This window comes from Tinamus guttatus, unplaced genomic scaffold (assembly GCF_059628265.1).
Source record: "Tinamus guttatus ecotype Peru unplaced genomic scaffold, ASM5962826v1 Tinamus_guttatus_pri_ptg000613l, whole genome shotgun sequence".
Classification (NCBI taxonomy): Eukaryota; Metazoa; Chordata; class Aves; order Tinamiformes; family Tinamidae; genus Tinamus; species Tinamus guttatus.
The window spans coordinates 234,659-255,208 of record NW_028289147.1 but is presented as its reverse complement, the minus strand read 5'-3'; the positions used below and the strand labels follow the sequence as shown (position 1 = coordinate 255,208).

Genomic DNA, 20,550 nt, shown 5'->3' with positions numbered 1-20,550 from the left:
GATAAGCAGGGGGATGCCCGGGAGTACCGGGGGGTACCCAGGGGGTACAAGGGGGATGCCTGGGGGATAAGCAGGGGGATGCCCAGGGGTACCGGGGGGATGCCCGGGTTATACCAGTGGGTACCAGGGGGATGCCAAGGGGATGCCTGGGGGTACCAGGGGGTACCCAAGGAATACCAGGAGGATGCCTAAGGGATAACCAGGGGGATGCCCAGGGGTACTAGGGGGGATGCCCGGGTTATACCAGTGGGTACCGGGGGGATGACTGGAGAATAAGCAGGGGGATGCCTGGGGGTACTGGGGGATACCCAGGGGGTACCAGGAGGATGCCTGGGGGTAACCAGGGCGGTGCCTGGGAGTATTGGAGGGATGCCTGGGGAAAAAACAGGGGGATGCCAGGAGGAAAACCAGGGGGATGCCTGGGGGATAACGAGCGGGATACCCAGGCACACCAGGGGGATGCCCAGGTTATACCAGCGGGTCCCCGGTAGATGCCTAGGGGATAACCAGGGGGATGCCCGGGAGTACCCGGGGGTACCCAGGGGGTACCAGGGTATGCCTGGGGGTACCAGAGGGATGCCCGGGTTATACCAGCGGGTACTGGGGGAATGCCTAGGGAGGATGGCTGGGGGGTAACCAGGGGGAGGCCTAGGGGATAACCAGGGGGATGGCTGCAAGTACCAGGGGGTACCCAGGGGGTACCAGGAGGATGCCTAGGGGATAACCGGGGGATGCCCAGGGGTACCAGGGGGATGCTCGGGTTATACCTTTGGGTACTGGGGGGATGCCCAGGGAAAAACCAGGGGGATACCTGGGGGTAACCAGGGGGATACCCAGGGGTACTGGGGGGATGCCCGGGTTATACCAGCGGGTACCAGGGGGATTCCTGGGGGCACCAGGGGGTACCCAGGGGATAACCAGGAGGATGCCTAAGGGATAACCAGAGGGATGCCTGGGTTATACCAGTGGGCACCCAGGGGATGCCAGGGGGATAACCAGGGGGATGCCCGGGGGTACTGGGGGGTACCCAGGGGGTACCAGGAGAATGCCTAAGGGATAACCAGGGGGATGCCCGGGGGTACGGGGGGGATGCCCAGGGAAAAACCAGGGGGATGCCCGTGGGTACCAGGGGAATGCCTGGAGGAAAACCAGGGGGATACCTGGGGGATAACGAGCAGGATACCCAGGGGGATGCCCGGGGAAGAACCCGAGGATGCTCAGGGGGTACCAGGAGGATGCCTGGGGGTAACCAGGGGGTGCTCAGGGGTGCTATGGGGTATCAGGGGGATGCCCAGGGGTACTGGGGGATGCCTGGAGGGTAACCAGGGAGTGCTCAGGGGTACCAGGAGGGTAATGGGGGCTGCCAGGGAGATACCCAGGGGTTACCCGGGGAGTACCCAGGGGGATGCTCAAGGAACACATGAGGGATGCCCAGGAGATGCCCAAGAGGTACCAGGGGGATGCCCGGGAGGTACCTGGGGGTACCCAGGGGTTACGAGGAGCTAGCAGGGGGGTGCCCGGGGGGTGCTCAGGGGGTACCAGGATGTATCAGGGGGGTGCCCAGGGGGATGCTCAGAGGGTACCAGTGGGTGACTGGGCAGTACTAGGAGGTACCCAGAGGGGGTGCCCAGTGGGTACCCAGGGGGTCCCAGGGGAATGCCCAAGAGGTACCAGGGGGATCCCTGGTTGGTACCGGGGGATGCCCAAGGGGTACCCAATGGGATGCCCGGGGGGCCCCAGGGGGGGCACTCAGAAGGTACCAGGGGATGCTCATGGAGTAATGAGGGGGATGCCTGGGAGGTCCCAGGGGACTCAGGGAGATGCCCAGAGGGATGGCCAGGAGGTCTCAGGGGGATGCCTGGGGGTCCCCAGGGGGTGCCCAGGAGGTCCCAGGGGTCCCCAGGGGGATGCCCATGGGGTAACTGGGGAAGCCAAAGGGGATGCCTGGGGGTACCCAGGGGGGGCACTCAGAAGGTACCAGGAGATGCTCATGGAGTAATGAGGGGGATGCCTGGGAAGTCCCAGGGGATCCCAGGGAGATGCCCAGAGGGATGCCCAGGGGTCCCAGGGGAATGCCTGGGGGTCCCCAGGGGGTGCCCGGGAGGTCCCGGGGGTCCCCAGGGGGATGCCCATGGGGTGACTAGGAGAGGCCAAGGGGGTGCCAGAGCGTACCCAGGGGTTGCCCAGGATGTTCCAGGGGTCCCCAGAGGGATGCCCATGGGGTAACCATGGGGTAAGCAGGGGGATGCCTGGGGGTACCCACAGGATGCCTGGGAGCTCCCAGGGGATCCCAGAGGGATGTCCATGGGATAACCAGGGGGATGCCCATGGGGTCACCAGGGGAGGTCAAGGGGGTACCCAGGGGATGCCCATGGGGTAACCAGGGGGTCCCCAGAGGGATGCCTATGGGGTAACCGAGGGAGCCCAAGGGGGTGCCAGGGGGTGCCCAGGGGTCCCAGGATGTCCCTGGGGTCCCCCGTGGGTCCAGGCTGACCCCCCCGGCCCCCCAGGGCCTGAACCCGCAGGTGCGGTACAGCCTGCGCCCGCGCGCCAACCTGAGCCAGCAGCTGGTGCAGATCATGCCCAACGGGCTGCTGGTGGCACGGGGGGACCTGCGTCCGGGGCGCTCCTACCGGCTACAGGTGTGGGATGGGATGGGATGGATGGGATGGGATGGATGGGATGGGATGGATGGGATGGGATGGGGTGCAGATCATGCCCAACGGGCTGCTGGTGGCACGGGGGGACCTGCGTCCGGGGCGCTCCTACCGGCTACAGGTGTGGGATGGGATGGGATGGGATGGATGGGGATGGGACGGGATGGGATGGGATGGATGGGATGGATCGGGATGGGGATGGGATGGATGGGATGGGATGGGATGGAGATGGGACGGGATGGGATGGGATGGATGGGGTGGGATGGGATGGGGATGGGATGGGATGGGATGGATGGGATGGGATGGGATGGGATGGGATGGGGATGGGGATGGGGATGGGATGGGATGGGGATGGGATGGGATGGGGATGGGGATGGGGATGGGATGGGATGGGATGGGATGGGATGGGGATGGGATGGGATGGATGGGATGGGATGGGATGGGGATGGAATGGGATGGGATGGGATGGATGGGATGGGATGGGATGGGATGGATGGGATGGGATGGGATGGGATGGGATGGGATGGGATGGGATGGATGGGATGGGATGGGATGGGATGGGATGGGATGGGATGGGGATGGAATGGGATGGGATGGGATGGATGGGATGGGATGGGATGGGATGGATGGGATGGATGGGATGGATGGGATGGGATGGGATGGGATGGGATGGATGGGATGGGATGGGATGGGATGGGATGGGATGGGATGGATGGGATGGGACGGGATGGGATGGATGGGATGGGATGGATGGGATGGATGGGATGGGATGGGGATGGGATGGGATGGATGGGATGGGATGGGATGGGACGGGATGGGATGGGATGGATGGGATGGGATGGGACGGGATGGGATGGGATGGATGGGATGGGATGGATGGGATGGATGGGATGGGATGGGGATGGTATGGGATGGGGATGGGATGGGATGGGATGGGATGGATGGGGATGGGACGGGATGGGATGGGATGGATGGGGTGGGATGGGATGGGGATGGGATGGGATGGGATGGGATGGGATGGGATGGGATGGATGGGATGGGATGGGATGGGATGGGGATGGGATGGATGGGATGGGATGGGATGGGATGGGGATGGGGATGATGGGGATGGGGATGGGGATGGGATGGGATGGGGATGGGATGGGGATGGGATGGGATGGAGATGGGACGGGACGGGATGGGATGGGATGGGATGGGATGGATGGGGTGGGATGGGATGGGGATGGGATGGGATGGGATGGGATGGATGGGATGGGATGGGATGGATGGGATGGGATGGGATGGGGATGGGGATGGGATGGGATGGGATGGGATGGGATGGGGATGGGATGGGATGGGATGGATGGGATGGGATGGGATGGGATGGGATGGGATGGATGGGATGGGATGGGATGGGGATGGGATGGGATGGATGGGATGGGATGGGATGGGATGGATGGGATGGGATGGGATGGGGATGGGGATGGGGATGGGATGGGATGGGATGGGATGGGGATGGGGATGGGGATGGGATGGGATGGGATGGGATGGGGATGGGATGGGATGGATGGGATGGGATGGGATGGGATGGGATGGATGGGATGGGGATGGGGATGGGGATGGGGATGGGATGGGATGGGATGGGATGAGATCCTGGGTGCCCGGGACACAGGAGCCAGATGGGAGGCGCCCGGGTGGCAGGACCCGTCCCCAGGGCTGGCACCGTCCAGATGGGACCCCGAGGGGCAGGACCAGCCCCACACATCCATAGGGCAGGACCCAGTCCCACATTGAGCACCCATGGGGGCAGGACCCAGCCCCACACACACATATAGGGCCTGACCCAGCCCCACATCGAGCACCCATGGGGGCAGGACCCAGCCCCACACATCCATAGGGCAGGACCAGCCCCACACATCCATGGGGGCAGGACCCAGCCCCACACACACATATAGGGCAGGACCCAGCCCCACACATCCATAGGGCAGGACCCAGCCCCACATCCAGCACCCATGGGGGCAGGACCCAGCCCCACACATCCATAGGGCAGGACCAGCCCCACATCCAGCACCCATGGGGGCAGGACCCAGCCCCACACATCCATAGGGCAGGACCAGCCCCACATATCCATGGGGGCAGGACCCAGCCCGGGGTTTACAGGGAGTGACCCTGTCCCTGAGGGGGGTGGGGCCCCTCCGTGGGGCTGGGGGCTGGGGAGGGGCCCAGGCGTCCGGGCGGCCCCCGGGGGGCTGGGAGGGCCCCACGGCAGCGCCTGCCCCCCAGGTGCTGGCGCGGGACGAGGAGTCGGGCGAGACGGCCAACGCCACCGTGGAGCTGGAGGTGCTGCGGCCGGGGCAGGCGGGTACGGAGGGAGCGGCGCCCGCCCCATAGCGCCCTGCCCCATAGCGCCTGGCCCCATAGCGCCCTGCCCCATAGCACCCAGCCCCATAGTGCCCTGCCCCATAGCACCTGGCCTCATAGTGCCTGGCCCCATAGCGCCCTGCCCCATAGCGCCTGGCCTCATAGCACCCGGTCCCATAGCGCCCAGCCCCACTGACCTGGCTCCCCCTGCCCCATAGTGCCAGCCCCACTGACGGGCTCCCCTTGCCCCCATAGTGTTCAGCCCCGCTCACAGGGCTCCCCTTGCCCCATAGCACCCAGCCCCACTGACAGGGATCCCCCTGCCCCATAGCACCCAGCCCCACTGGTGGGGCTCCCTCTGCCCCATAGCTCCCAGCCTCACTGACGGGGCTCCCCTTGCCCCATGGCGCCAGCCCCACTGACGGGGCTCGCCCTGCCCCATAGCACCCAGCCCCACTGATCGGGATCCTCCAGCCCCATAGAATCCAGCCCCATAGCACCCAGCCCCACTGACGGGGCTCCCCCTGCCCCATAGCACCCAGCCCCACTGATGGGGCTGCCCCATAGCACCCAGCCCCACTCACAGGGTTCCCCCTGCCCCATAGCACCCAGCCCCACTGACGGGGCTCCCCCTGCCCCATAGCACCCAGCCCCACTGATGGGGCTGCCCCATAGCACCAGCCCCACTCACAGGGTTCCCCCTGCCCCATAGCACCCAGCCCCACTGACGGGGCTCCCCCTGCCCCATAGCACCCAGCCCCACTGATGGGGCTGCCCCATAGCACCAGCCCCACTAACGCAGCCTCCCGCAGCCCCCCGGGACCCCCAGGACGTGGGGCCGGGCCGCAGCGCGGTGCACACGGGGGTCCTGGCCGGGGGCCTGGCCGCCCTGGTGCTCCTCACGGCCGCCATCCTCTTCCTCGTCATGAGGGCCATGAAGAGGCGGCAGCAGCACCAGGGCACCGCGGACCGCGCGGCGCTGGCGCTCGAGAAGCACCCCAACGTGGTAGGGTCCCCCCGGACGCCTGGGCCCCTTGGGTGGTGCTGGGGGCTCAGGGGGGCACCCGGACGCCAGGGCCCCTTGGGTGACGTTGGGGGCTCAGGAGGCACCTGAACGCCGGGGTCCCTTGGGTGGCGCTGGAGGTGCCCGGACGCCAGGGCCCCTTGGGTGACGTTGGGGGCTCAGAGGGGTGCCTGGATGCCCGGGCCCCTTGGGTGGCACTGGGGACTCAGGGGGGATGCCCGGACGCCTGGGCCCCTTGGGCAGCGCTGGGGACGCCCAGACGCCGGGGCCCCTTGGGTGACGTTGGGGGCTCAGGGGGGCGCCCGGACGCCTGGGCCCCTTGGGTGGTGCTGGGGACTCAGGGGGGCACCCAGACGCCTGGGCCCCTTGGGTGACGTTGGGGGCTTAGGGGAATGCCTGGACACCTGGGCCCCTCGGGCAGCGCTGGGGGTGCCCGGACACCTGGGTCCCTTGGGTGGCGCTGGGGGTGCCCGGACGCCTGAGCCCCCCGCGTTGGCCCCGGCTCACGCTGTCCCGCTCTCTCCGCAGAGCCTCAGGTGGTTCCAGCCGGTGAGTGCGGCCGTGATGTCCCCAACGTGGGGACAGGGTGGCCCTGGGTCACGGTGTTCCCAGTGCAGGGTGTGTGGGGACAGGGTGGCCCCAGGCCATGGGACCCTCCAACATGGGACAGGGTGACCCTAAGCCATGAGGTGCCACCATGGGGTGCTTGGGGACAGGGTGATCCCAAGCCACGAGTTGTCACCATGGGCTGCATGGGGACAGGGTGACGCTGGGCCATAAGACTTCACCATGGGGTGCATGGGGACAGGGTGGCCCTGGGCCGTGGGACCCTCCAACATGGGACTGGGTGACCCCATGTCATGGTGTCCCCAGTGCAGAGTGCATGGGGAGAGGGTGGTCCTAAGCCATGAGGTGCCACCATGGGATGCATGGGGACATGGTGACCCCAATCCAGGAGGTGCCACCATGGGGTGTGTGGGGACATGATACATGGGGACATGGCGACCTCGGGCCACGAGCCCCCACCCCAGGGCACATGGGGACATGGTGACCCCCAAGCCATGAGGTGCCACCATAGGGTGCATGGGGACAGGGTGACGCTGGACCATGAGCCCCCACCATGGGGTGCATGGGGACAGGGTGACCCCAAGCCATGAGGTGCCACCATGGGGTGCATGGGGACAGGGTGACGCTGGACCATGAGCCTCCACCATGGGGTGCATGGGGACATGATACCTGGGGACATGGTGACCCCAGCTCACAGTGTCCCCACGCCAGGGTGCATGGGGACCCAATGCATCCACGAGTCCCCACCATGGAGTGCTTGGGGACACGGTGACCCCAAGGCATGAGGTGCCACCATGGGGTGCATGGGGACATGGGGACCCCAAGCCATGAGGTGCCACCATGGGGTGCATGGGGACAGGGTGACGCTGGACCATGAACCTTCACCATGGGGTGCATGGGGACAGGGTGACCCCAAGCCATGAGCCCCCACCATGGGGTGCATGGGGACATGGGGACCCCCAAGCCATGAGGTGCCACCATGGGGTGCATGGGGACATGGCGACCCCAGCTCACGGTGTCCCCACCACGGGTGCGTTGGGCCCCCGCGCGGCCGGGGTGTCCCTGCGGTGTCACCGAGCGTCACCGCGTCCCTCCGCGCAGGTCAACGCCAGCAAGGCCCCCCCGGGCGCCGGCAGCCTCTGCTTCCCCAACGAGGGCTACAGCGACGTGGGCGACGGGCACCCCGAGGCGCCCGCGGGTGGCCGCGGGGACAACAAGACAGTGGCCAACTCGGTGGGCCAGGCCGAGGGTGGCCCCGCGGCCACCGCGGTGGGGACGGGCACGGCTGCGGGCACGGCGCATGGCGCGGCTGCAAGCACCGTGCATGGTGCATCTCCCAGCACGGTGCATGGTACATCTGCAAGCACCGTGCATGGCACATCTGCAAGTGCGGTGCATGGTGCATCTCCCAGCATGGTGCATGGTGCATCTGCAAGCACGGTGCATGGTGCATCTCCCGGTGCGGTGCATGGTGCATCTCCCAGCACGGTGCATGGTGCATCTTCCAGCACAGTGCATGGTGCATCTCTGAGCACGGTGCATGGCCCATCTCCCGGTGCGGTGCACGGCATGGTGCATGGTGCATCTTCCAGCACACTGCATGGTCCGGTGCATGGTGCATCTCCCAGCACGGTGCATGGCGCGTCTCCCGGCATGGTGCATGGCACATCTGCAAGCACGGTGCATGACCCATCTCCCAGCACGGTGCATGGCCTGGTGCACGGCACATCTGCAAGCATGGTGCATGGCGCATCTCCTAGCACGGTGCATGGCACATCTGCAAGCATGATGCATGGTGCATCTGCAAGCATGGTGCATGGTGCATCTCCCAGCACGGTGCATGGCACATCTGCAAGCACCGTGCATGGCGCATCTGCAAGCACGGTGCATGGCACATCTCCCAGAATGTTGCATGGCCCATCTGCAAGCACGGTGCATGGTGCATCTCCCAGCACGGTGCATGGCACATCTGCAAGCATGATGCATGGTGCATCTGCAAGCACGATGCATGGTGCATCTCCTAGCACGATGCATGGTGCATCTGCAAGCACGATGCATGGTGCATCTCCTAGCACGGTGCATGGCCCATCTGCAAGCACCGTGCATGGCCCATCTCCAAGCACGATGCATGGTGCATCTCCAAGTATGGTGCATGGTGCATCTCCTAGCATGGTGCATGGCCCATCTGCAAGCACAGTGCATGGCGCGTCTCCCAGCACGGTGCATGGTGCATCTCCTAGCACGGTGCATGGTGCATCTCCTAGCACGGTGCATGGTGCATCTCCCAGCACGGCGCATGGCCCGGCGCATGGCCCATCTCCCGTCCCCGCCGCGGTGGCTCCGGGCAGCCCCGTGTCCCCGGCGGTGGCAGCGGTGGCAGCGGGGGGGTCCCCGCGGGGGTGGCGCGCGGTGACGCTGCCCGCGCTGCACGAGGAGGGCGCCGAGGAGGAGCCGCGCGTGCCGCCCGCGCTGCTGCAGCTGCTCGAGGACTCCATCGAGTGCTGAGACGGGAATGACGGGAACGACGGGATGGGATGGGATGGGATCGGATGGACGGGACGGGGGCGCCGCGGGAGCCGCAATAAAGACAAGGGAGCGGCCGCCCCACTGCGTCCCTGCGGGCACCGGGGGTGGGGGGCACTGGGGACAGGGCAGGGGGCACTGGGACATACTGGGAGGCACTGGGACATCCTGGGAGGGACTGGGACATCCTGGGAGACACTGGGACATGCTGGGATGCACTGTGAGATGCTGAGAGGGACTGGGACACACTGGGAGGCACTGGGACATCCTGGGAGGGACTGGGACATCCTGGGAGGCACTGGGACATGCTGGGATGCACTGTGAGATGCTGAGAGGGACTGGGATTCACTGGGAGACACTGGGACATGCTGGGAGGCACTGGGAGGTGCTGGGATGCGCTGGGAGGGATTGGGACACACTGGGAGGGACTGGGACACCCTGGGAGACATTTGGACGTACTGGGATGCACTGGGACACACTGGGAGACGCTTGGACACACTGGGAGGCACTGGGATACCCTGGGAGGGACTGGGACATGCTGGAAGGTGTTGGGACGTGCTGGGAGGTGCTGGGATGCACTGGGTTGCACTTGGACACACTGGGAGTCACTGAGACATGCTGGGATGCACTGGGACACGCTGAGAGGGACTGGGACACACTGGGAGGGACTGGGACATGCTGGGATGCACTGGGACATCCTGGGAGACATTTGGACATACTGGGAGGCACTGGGACACACTGGGAGGCACTGGGAGTTGCTGAGAGGGACTGGGACACACTGGGACACCCTGGGAGGCACTGGGACATGCTGGGAGGGACTGGGACACACTGGGAGGGACTGGGACATGCTGGGAGGCACTGTGAGATGCTGAGAGGGACTGGGACTCACTGGGAGACACTGGGACATGCTGGGAGGCACTGGGAGGTGCTGGGATGCGCTGGGAGGGATTGAGACACACTGGGAGGCACTGGGACACCCTGGGAGGGACTGGGATACCCTGGGAGGGACTGGGACATGCTGGAAGGTGTTGGGACGTGCTGAGAGGTTTTGGGATGCACTGGGTCGCACTTGAGCACACTGGGAGTCACTGAGACATGCTGGGATGCACTGGGAGATGCTGGGAGGGACTGGGACACACTGGGACACCCTGGGAGGCACTGGGACGTGCTGGGAGGGACTGGGACACACTGAGAGGTCCTGGGACATGCTGGGATGCGCTGTGAGATGCTGAGAGGGACTGGGACTCACCGGGAGACACTGGGATACCCTGGGAGGCACTGGGACATGCTGAGAGGGACTGGGACATGCTGGGAGGCACTGGGACACCCTGGGAGACATTTGGACGCACTGGGAGACACTGGGACATGCTGGGATGCACTGGGAGATGCTGAGAGGGACTGGGACACACTGGGAGACACTGGGATACCGTGGGAGGCACTGGGACACCGTGGGAGGCACTGGGACAAGCTCGAAGGGACTGGAACACACTGGGAGGGACTGGGAGGCACTGGGACACACTGGGAGGCACTGGGAGATGCTGGGATGCACTGGGAGACACTGGGACATGCTGGGAGGCACTGGGACACCCTAGGAGGCACTGGGACATGCTGGAAGGTGTTGGGATGCACTGGGTTGTACTTGGACACACTGGGAGTCACTGAGACATGCTGGGATGCACTGGGAGATGCTGAGAGGGACTGGGACACACTGGGACACCCCGGGAGGCACTGGGATATGCTGGGATGTGCTGGCAGGATTGGGACACACTGGGAGGGACTGGGGCACACTGGGAGGTGCTGAGACACCCCAAGACGTCACAGCCTCAGCTCTGCTTGCTGGGATGCACTGGGACATGCTGGGATTCACTGGGACACACTGGGATTCACTGGGACACGCTGGGAGGTGCAGGGACACATTGGAGTGTCACAGCCCCAGCCCTGATGCACTGGGACACACTGGGAGGCACTGGGAGGCACTGGGACACGCTGGGATGCACTGGGAGATGCTGGGTAGCACTGGGACGAGCTGGGGGGGATTGGAACGCACTGGAATTCATTTGTACACACTGGGAGGCACTGGGATTCACTTGGACATGCTGGGAGGTGCTGGGACACGTTGGGGTGTCACAGCCTCATTTGTACACACTGGGACACACTGGGAAGCACTGGGACACACTGGGAGGGACTGGGACACACTGGGAGGTGCTGGGACATGTTGGGGTGTCAACAGCCCCAGCTCTGATGCACTGGGACACACTGGGAGGCCCTGGGACACACTGGGACACCCCGGGGTGTCACAGCCCCCATTTATCCGGGTGAGCCCGAGGGACCGTCCTGCGCTGCCGGGCCAGCACGGGAGGCAGCGCCGCTCCGAAAACCAGCTGGAATTTATTGCAGCGGGTGAAACCGCTGCACAAAACTGCGCTGGAGGCTGCAGCAAGCGAGCTGCACCATGCAGCCAGCGAGCATGCCATGCAGCAAGCAAGCTGCACCGTGCAGCACCATGCAGCAAGCGAGCTGCACCATGCAACAGCATGCAGCAAGCTGCACCGTGCAGCAAGGGCTCAGGACAGGCCCAGCCCCGCCAGCTTCTTGCAGAGGAAGCGGTGGGAGCTGCTGCAGGGCCCTGCGGAGACCCCCCGGGCATGCAGGAACGCGCAGCCCTTTCGCGCCTGCAGCGAGAACCTGCGCCGGGAGCGCGTGCATGCACGTACATGCGTGCGCATGCATGCTCGCGCACATGCGGGCGTACATAAGCATGCATATGCACACACACGCATGCATATGCACACGTGCAGGCGCATATGTGTGCATGCATATGCACACACGCAGGTGTGCACGCATATGCATGCACACCCGTACATGCAAATACACACATCCGCATACTCATGCATGTGCACACACACACATACAGGCATGCACACCCATACATGCAAATACATGCATGCACATACTCATGCGTGCACGTGTGCACACACGTGGGCATACATAAGCAGACATATGCACACACATGCATGCATATGCAAACATGCATGCACATATGTGTGCGTGCATATGCACACACGCAAATGTGCACGCATGCACACATGCATGCACACCCGTACATGCAAATACACACATCCACGTATTCATGCATGCACACACACATGCAGGCATGCACACATGCATGCACACCCGTACATGCAAATACACTCATGCACATACTCATGCATGCACGTGTGCACACACATGCGCGCACACGTGGGCGTACATAAGCAGACATATGCACACACATGCATGCATATGCACACATGCGTGCGCGCACATGCATGCACATATGTGTGCGCGCATATGCACACACAGGTGTGCACGCGTACACATATGCATGCACACCCATACATGCAAATACACACATGCACATACTCATGCATGTGCACACGCATGCATACACGTGCATGCACATCCTCATGCATGCACATGTGCACAGACATGCATGCACACTCAGACTGTGCTTGCATCCCCCCTTCTCAGACTCAGGGTCCCCCAGGGCCGGAGCTTTTGGGGGGCTGGGGACACCAGCAGTGGGGCAGGCGGGGACCTGGCAGGGCTCTGGGGTGGCACCTGGGTGATGGGGGACAAATGGGGCGGGTGACGGGGACACAGGGACAGGTGGGACAGGCAGGGGGGTAACGGGGTGGCAGGGAGGTGGGACACAGGGTGACAGTGGTCGGGCAATGGGGTGGCCGGGGGTGCAGCCTCCCTGGGCCCTCGGGACAGTCTGGAGGTGGCACCTGCTCCGCTGTGTCCCCATGGTCCCCATGGGGTGTCTCCAGGGGCTCCCAACCCCTGCCCTGTTCCAGCCCTGTCCCCATCCCGGTCTCTGGCCCTTGTTCCCATTTCCGTCACTGTCCTCGGTCCCCTATCACCTTCTGTGTCCCCACTTCACCTTCCCCGTCCCTAACCCCATCCCTGTCCCCATCCTGTCCCCTTCCCCACCCCCATCCCCATTCCTGTCCCAGTCCCCATCCCTGTCCCTCTCCCCTTCCCCATCCCCGTCCCTGTCCCCATCCCCATCCCTGTCCCCATCCCTGTCCCCATCCCCGTCCCCATCCCTGTCCCCATCCCCATCCCTGTCCCCATGCTGTCCCTTTCCCCTTCCCCATCCCCATCCCTCTCCCCATCCCCATCCGGGTCCCCATCCCTCTCCCTGTCCCCATCCTGTCCCTATCCCCATACCCGTCCCCATCCCCCTCCCCATCCCCGTCCCCGTCCCCATCCCTGTCCCCATCCTGACCTGTCCCCTTCCCTATCCCCATTCCTATCCCTGTCCCCATCCCCATCCCTGTCCCTATCCCTGTCTCCATCCCCATCCCCGTCCCCGTCCCCATCCCTATCCCCATCCCTGTCCCCATCCCTGTTCCCATCCCTATCCTTGTCCCCATCCCCGTCCCCATCCCTGTTCTCATCCCTATCCCCATCCCTATCCCCATCCTCATACCTATCCCCATCCCCATCCCCATCCCCATCCCCATCCTGTCCCCTTCCCCATCCCCATCCCCATCCCCGTCCCCATCCCCATCCCCGTCCCCATCACTGTCCCCATCCTTGTCCCCATCCCCGTCCCTGTCCCTATCCCCGTCCCTCTCCCCGTCCCCGTCCCCGTCCCCATCCCTCTCCCTATCCCTGTCCCCATCCCCATGCCCATCCCTCTCCCTATCCCCGTCCCCATCCCGTCCCCCCGCCCCGCGGTGCCGGTCCCCGCGTCCCGCCGTGTCCCTACAGTGCCGGTGCCAGGGGGGCTCCGTCGCTCCATGCCCAGACGCGCCGGGCGCCGTCGAACGCCAGGCCCAGCCAGAAGGAGCGCGGGGCCCTGCCGCCCGCGAGGGCCACCTCGTGTGTCACGAAGGCCTGGGGACAGCGCGGGGACAGCGCGGGGACAGCGCCGTGACCACCGGGACAGGCACCCTGCGTCCCTGCGCCCCCGGCATCCTTGTGTCCCTGTGTCCCCATGTCCTCATGTCACTGCGTCCCTATATCCCTGCGTTCCTGGCCTCCCTGCATCCCCGGTGTCCCTGTGTCCCCACATCCCTGGCATCCCCGGTGTCCCTGTGTCCCCGCATCCCTGCATCCCCGCATCCTTGTGTCCCTGTGTCCAAGCGTCCCCACATCCCTGCATCCCCATATCCCTGTGTCCCCACGTCCCTGGCGTCCCCGGCATCCCCGTGTCCCTGCATCCATGCGTCCTCACATCCTTGTGTCCCTGCGCTCCCACGTCCTTGCGTCCCCGCATCCCCAGTGTCCCTGGTGTCCCCACACCCCTGGCATCCTTGTGTCCCCACAACCCTTCCTCCCTGATGTCCTCGTATCTCCGCATCCCTCTATCCCCATGTCCCCACGTCCCCGTCTCCCTGCTGTACCAGCTCCTCCAGGGTCTTGAGTCATGCCAGGGCACTCCCCAGGCCGGTACAGGTTCTGCGTCCCCATGTCCCCATGTCCCCACGTCCCCATGTCCCCGTGTCCCCATGTCCCCATGTCCCCGTGTCCCCACGTTCCCACGTCCCCGTGTCCCCGTGTCCCGTGTCCCCGCGGTACCAGCTCCTCCCGGCTCTCCAGCCGTGCCAGGGCGCTCCCCTGGCCCACGCAGACCCCCCGTCCCCGCTGCCACACGTCCCCGTGTCCCCATGTCCCCACGTCCCCATGTCCCCGTGTCCCCATGTCCCCACGTCCCCGTGTCCCCATGTCCCCATGTCCCCATGTCCCCACGTTCCCACGTCCCCGTGTCCCCGTGTCCCGTGTCCCCACGGTACCAGCTCCTCCCGGCTCTCCAGCTGTGCCAGGGCGCTCCCCTGGCCCACGCAGACCCCCCGTCCCCGTGTCCCCATGTCCCCATGTCCCCACGTCCCCATGTCCCCATGTCCCCATGCGGTACCAGCTCCTCCCGGCTCTCCAGCCGTGCCAGGGCGCTCCCCTGGCCCACGCAGACCCCCCGTCCCCGCTGCCACGCGTCCCCATGTCCCCATGTCCCCACGTCCCCGTGTCCCCATGTCCCCATGTCCCCATGTCCCCGTGTCCCCATGTGGTACCAGCTCCTCCCGGCTCTCCAGCCATGCCAGGGTGCTGCCCAGGCTGGCACAGGCCCCGTGTCCCCACTGCCACGCGTCCCCGTGTCCCCATGTCCCCGTGTCCCCATGTCCCCATGTCCCCACGTCCCCATGTCCCCATGCGGTACCAGCTCCTCCCGGCTCTCCAGCCGTGCCAGGGCGCTCCCCTGGCCGATGCAGACCCCCCGTTCCCGCTGCCACACGTCCCTGTGTCCCCATGTCCCCATGTCCCCGTGTCCCCATGTCCCCATGTCCCCGTGTCCCCACGGTACCAGCTCCTCCCGGGTATCCAGCCGTGCCAGGGCGCTCCCTTGGCCCACGCAGACCCCCCGTCCCCGCTGCCACGCTCCGGTGCCCTCGGAGAGCAGGAAGCAGCTGGTGCCGCGCTGCACCCAGCGCACGGGGCACGCGCTGCAGTTGAGCCCTGCGGGGACCGGGGACACCGTGAGCCCGGGGGGACACTGGGGAGGTGGCAGCGCCCGCGGACCCCCCCCCGGCTGGGGGAACAGGGCTGGGGGTCTGTGTCACAGGGTGCCACCATCGTGGGGACATGAGGGAGGTGGCACCACCCATGTCCCACCATCATCTGGGGGCACAGGGCATCATCTGTGTCCCCAGGATGCCACCATGGCTGGGGACATGAGGGAGATGGCACCACCCATGTCGCACCATCATCTGGGGGCACAGGGCATCATCTGTGTCCCCAGGGTGCCACCATGGCTGGGGACACACGGGAGCCCTGGCAGGTGCCACTGCAGCTGGGGTCATAGGGCAGCACCTGCGTCCCCAGGGTGCCACCATCGCTGGGGACATGGGGGAGATGGCACCGCCTGCATTCAGGGGCATAGGGCAGTGCCTCCGTCCCCAGGGTGCCACCATCATGGGGACATGAGGGAGGTGGCACTGCTTGCATCCAAGGACATAGGGCAGTGCCTGCGTCCCCAGGGTGCCACCATCATGGGGACATGAGGGAGGTGGCACTACCTGCATCCAGGGGCACAGGGCAGCACCTGTGTCCCCAGGGTGCCACCGCCACTGGGGACATGAGGGAGATGGCACCGCCTGCATCCAGGGACACAGGGCAGCGCCTGCATCCCCAGGGTGCCACCGCGGCTGGGGACATGTTGGAACCCTGGCGGGTGCCACCGCAGCTGGGGACACAGGGCATTGCCTGAGTCCCCAGGGTGCCACCATTGCTGGGGACATGAGGGAGATGGCACCACCCAAGTCCCATCATCATCTGGGTACACAGGGCATCGCCTGCGTCCCAGGATGCCACCGTGGCTGGGGACACAGGGCATCACCTATGTCCCCAGGGTGCTACCATGGCTGGGCACACAGGGCATCGCCTATGTCCCCAGAGTGCCACCACGGCTGGGGACACGTGGGAGCCCTGGCAGGTGCCACCATCTCTGGGGACACACAGCATCACCTGCGTCCCAGGGTGCCACCACGGCTGGGCACACATGGGAGCCCTGGCAGGTGCCACCATCTCTGGGGACACACAGCATCACCTGCGTCCCAGGATGCCACCATGGCTGGGGACACAGGGCATCGCCTATGTCCCCAGGGTGCCACCATGGCTGGGGACACGTGGGAGCCCTGGCGGGTGCCACCATCTCTGGGGACACACAGCATCACCTGCGTCCCAGGGTGCCACCACAGCTGGGGACACGTGGGAGCCCTGGTGGGTGCCACCGTCTCTGGGGACACACAGCATCACCTGCGTCCCAGGGTGCCACCATGGCTGGGGACACACAGCATCACCTGCATCCCAGGATGTCACCATCACTGGGCACACATGGGCGCCCTGTCAGGTGCCACCGCGGCTGGGGACGCGTCGGAGGCGCCGGGCGCCGTCCCCGCGCGGTGCCCGCGGTGCCCCGCGTACCCTGCCCCTTGCTGAGCTGCCGCACGCCTTCCGCCAGCTCCGCGTTCTCCAGCTCCACGGCCACCGCGGCCTGGTGCTGCTGCCACGCCACGTAGGCTGGGGACACGGGGACGCGGGACGGGGTGACCCACAGAGCCCTGGGGGACCTCACAGAGCTGCACGTGGGACCGCAGTGACGCTACGTGGGACTGCATGGCACTGTGAGACCCCATGGTCCTGTGGGACCCCCCATGGTCGTGTGGGACCCCCAAGATTCTGTGTGCCCTGGGATGGGACCCCATGGTCCTGTGGGACACCCATGGTCCTGTGTGTTGTGGATGGGACCCCATGGTCCTGTGGGACCCCCATGGTCCTACATGTCCTGGGATAGGACCTCCATGGCCCTGTGGGACCCCATGGTCCTGTGGGACCTCCATGGTCGTGTGGGACCCCCATGGTCATGTGGGACCCCCAAGATTCTGTGTGCCCTGGGATGGGACCCCCATGGCCCTGTGGGACCCCCAAGGTCCTGTGTGTTCTGGAGGGGACCCCATGGTCTATGGGACCCCCATGGTCCTGTTGGACCCCATGGTCCTCTGTGCCCTGGGATGGGACCCCATGGTCCTGTGGGACCCCATGGCCCTGTGGGACCCCCATGGTCCTACATATCCTGCAATGGGACCCCCATGGCCCTGTGGGATCCCCATGGTCCTGTGTGCCCTGGGATGGGACCCCATGGTCCTGTGGGACATCCCTGGTTCTGTGGGACATGGCCCTGTATGTTCTGGATGGGACCCCATGCCCTCTGGGACCCCCATGGTCCTACATGTCCTGGGATGGGACCCCCATGGCCCTGTGGGACCCCTATGGCCTGTGGGACCTCCATGGTCTTCTGTGCCCTGGGATGGCACCCCATGGCCCTGTGGGACCCACGGTCCTATGTGTCCTGTGATGGGACCCCCATGGCCCTGTGTGCCCTGGGATGGGACCCCATGGTCCTGTGGGACCCCCAAGATCCTGTGTGTTCTGGATGGGACCCCCACACCCTGTGGGACCCCCATGGTCCTACATGTCCTGGGATGGGACCCCCATGGCCCTGCAGGACCCCCATGGCCCTGTGGGACCCACGGTCCTATGTGTCCTGTGATGGGACCCCCATGGCCCTGTGTGCCCTGGGATGGGACCCCATGGTCCTGTGGGACCCCATGGTCCTGTGTGCCCTGGGATGGGACCCCATGGTCCTGTGGGACCCCCAAGATCCTGTGTGTTCTGGATGGGACCCCCATACCCTGTGGGACCCCCATGGTCCTACATGTCCTGGGATGGGACCCCCATGGCCCTGCGGGACCCCCATGGCCCTGTGGGACCCCATGGTCCTATGTGTCCTGCAATGGGACCCCAAGGCCCTGTTGGACCCCATGGCCCTGTGGGACCCCATGGTCCTCTGTGCCCTGGGATGGGACCTCATGGTCCTGTGGGACACCCATGGTCCTGTGTGTTCTGGATGGGACCCCATGGCCTGTGGGACCCCATGGTCCTGTGTGCCCTGGGATGGGACCTCAGGGCCCTATGGGACCCCATGGTCCTGTGTGTTCTGGATGGGACACCCGTGGCCCTATGGGACCCCATGGTCCTCTGTGTTCTGGGATGGGACCCCATGGTCCTGTGGGATTCCATGGTCCTATGTGTCCTGCAAGGGGACCCCCATGGTCCTGTGGGACCCCCATGGTCCTGTGTGTTCTGGATGGGACCCCATGGCCCTTGGGACCGCCATGGACCTGTGCCCTGGATGGGACCCCATAGCCCTGTTGGACCCCATGGCCCCATGTGCCCCATTGACAGGAGACTCCCACCCAGCCTGCCCCAGGGTGACACCCCACGATGCCACCAGGGTGGGACACCCACAGCCCTGCCAGCCTGAGGTGGGAGCCCCACCTGGGACCTCCCCGCCCCAAGATGGGACCCACATGAGGGCCCATGGAAGGTCCCCTGAGCTGTCCCAAGGCCCAGGCCATGGTGCCCCCCAGCAAGGTGGCAGCGAGGGCTATGGGGACAACGTGTCACCAAACCCCGTCCACCGCCAGCTGCCCCAAGCAGGGTCCCTTGGAGGGCAGGGTGGTCTCCAGGGAATGGGGATGGGGACAGGGATGGGGACATGCATAGGGATGAGGACGGGGATGGGGACAGGAATGGGGATGGGGATGGGGTTGGAGATGGGGATGTCGCAGGGACAGTGATGGGGATGGGGACAGGGATGGGAATGGGGACAGGGAAAGGGACGGGGAGGAGGATGGGGGCAGGAACGGGAATAGGGACAGGGACAGGGATGGGGACAAGGATGGGGACAGTGATGGGAATGGGGACAGGGACGGGGATGGACATAGGGAAAGGGATGGGGATGGAGACAGAGATGGGACAGGAATGGACATAGGGATGTGGATAGAGACAGAGACGGGGATGAGGATGAGGACGAGGATGGGGACAGGGATAGGGATGGAGATGGGGATGAGGATGAGGACAGGGATAGGGATGGAGATGAGGATGAGGATGAGGACGGGATAGGGATGGAGATGGGGATGAGGATGAAGATGAGGATGGGGACAGGGATAGGGATGGAGACGGGGATGAGGATGAGGATGAGGACAGGGATAGGGATGGAGATGAGGATGAGGATGAGGACGGGATAGGGATGGAGATGGGGATGAGGATGAAGATGAGGATGAGGACAGGGGTAGGGATGGAGATGAGGATGAGGACGGGATAGGGATGGAGATGGGGATGAGGATGAGGATGAGGACAGGGGTAGGGATGGAGATGAGGATGAGGACGGGATAGGGATGGAGATGGGGATGAGGATGAGGATGGGGACAGGGATAGGGATGGAGACGGGGATGAGGATGAGGATAAGGATGAGGATGAGGACAGGGATAGGGACGGAGATGGGGACAGGGACAGAGCCGAGGCCTCCCCACGCCAGCCCATGTCCCCCCGCGCTCCTCACCCTGGTGGAACAAGACCCCCATGAGCCCCAGCAGGACCAGGAGGGCGATGGAGGCCAACAGGGCCAACCAGGGCCACCGCGAGGCCTTGGGAGGCCCTGGAAAATGGGGGGACGCGTCAGGGACGTCCCCTTGATGCCCTGCAGGCTGCTCGGGGCCGCTGTCCCCACCCGCGATGTGGACGTCGTCCCTCGACCCCGGAGCGCCTCCGGCCTCCTCCATGGCTGCGGGGATCCGCAGGGATCTGTCCCCAACGGATGTCACCAGGGAGGGACACGGAGTCGGTCGCCAATGGCAACAGTCACCCCCTGTCCCCACCCAGGCCCTCAGGGCACAAGATGGGGACGGGGGCCCTAGGGAGGCTTCGTCCCCATGGGAATCGCCCCATGGCCTCAAGATGGTGCCTGGGTAGGGGTGCCACCTCCATGGTGACGGTCCCCAGAGCCCCAAAATGGCAGTTTGGGGGGCACCACGTCTACCACGATGGCCC

General features: G+C 65.4%; 2 protein-coding genes across 2 annotated transcripts in view; one reads left to right on the top strand and one right to left on the bottom strand.

Annotated features, from left to right (window-relative positions):
* Window positions 1-9,093, top strand: part of LOC148592401 (cadherin-related family member 5-like) — a 29,799-nt gene extending 20,706 nt beyond the window's left edge. Inside the window, exons 11-16 of the mRNA XM_088535085.1 lie at window positions 2,511-2,642; window positions 4,920-4,998; window positions 5,810-6,003; window positions 6,550-6,570; window positions 7,690-7,857; window positions 9,025-9,093. Coding sequence (XP_088391211.1) covers window positions 2,511-2,642; window positions 4,920-4,998; window positions 5,810-6,003; window positions 6,550-6,570; window positions 7,690-7,857; window positions 9,025-9,093 — 663 coding nt within the window. The remainder of the gene's footprint in view (window positions 1-2,510; window positions 2,643-4,919; window positions 4,999-5,809; window positions 6,004-6,549; window positions 6,571-7,689; window positions 7,858-9,024) is intronic.
* A 4,773-nt stretch (window positions 9,094-13,866) lies between these two features.
* Window positions 13,867-20,282, bottom strand: LOC148592400 (C-type lectin domain family 9 member A-like). The gene is made up of 4 exons (XM_088535084.1): window positions 20,231-20,282; window positions 17,083-17,178; window positions 15,464-15,615; window positions 13,867-13,998 (listed from the first exon to the last, which is right to left on the bottom strand). The coding sequence occupies exons 1-4, from the start codon at window positions 20,280-20,282 to the stop codon at window positions 13,867-13,869; spliced, it is 432 nt and encodes a 143-aa protein (XP_088391210.1).
* Between the last annotated feature and the right edge of the window lie 268 nt (window positions 20,283-20,550).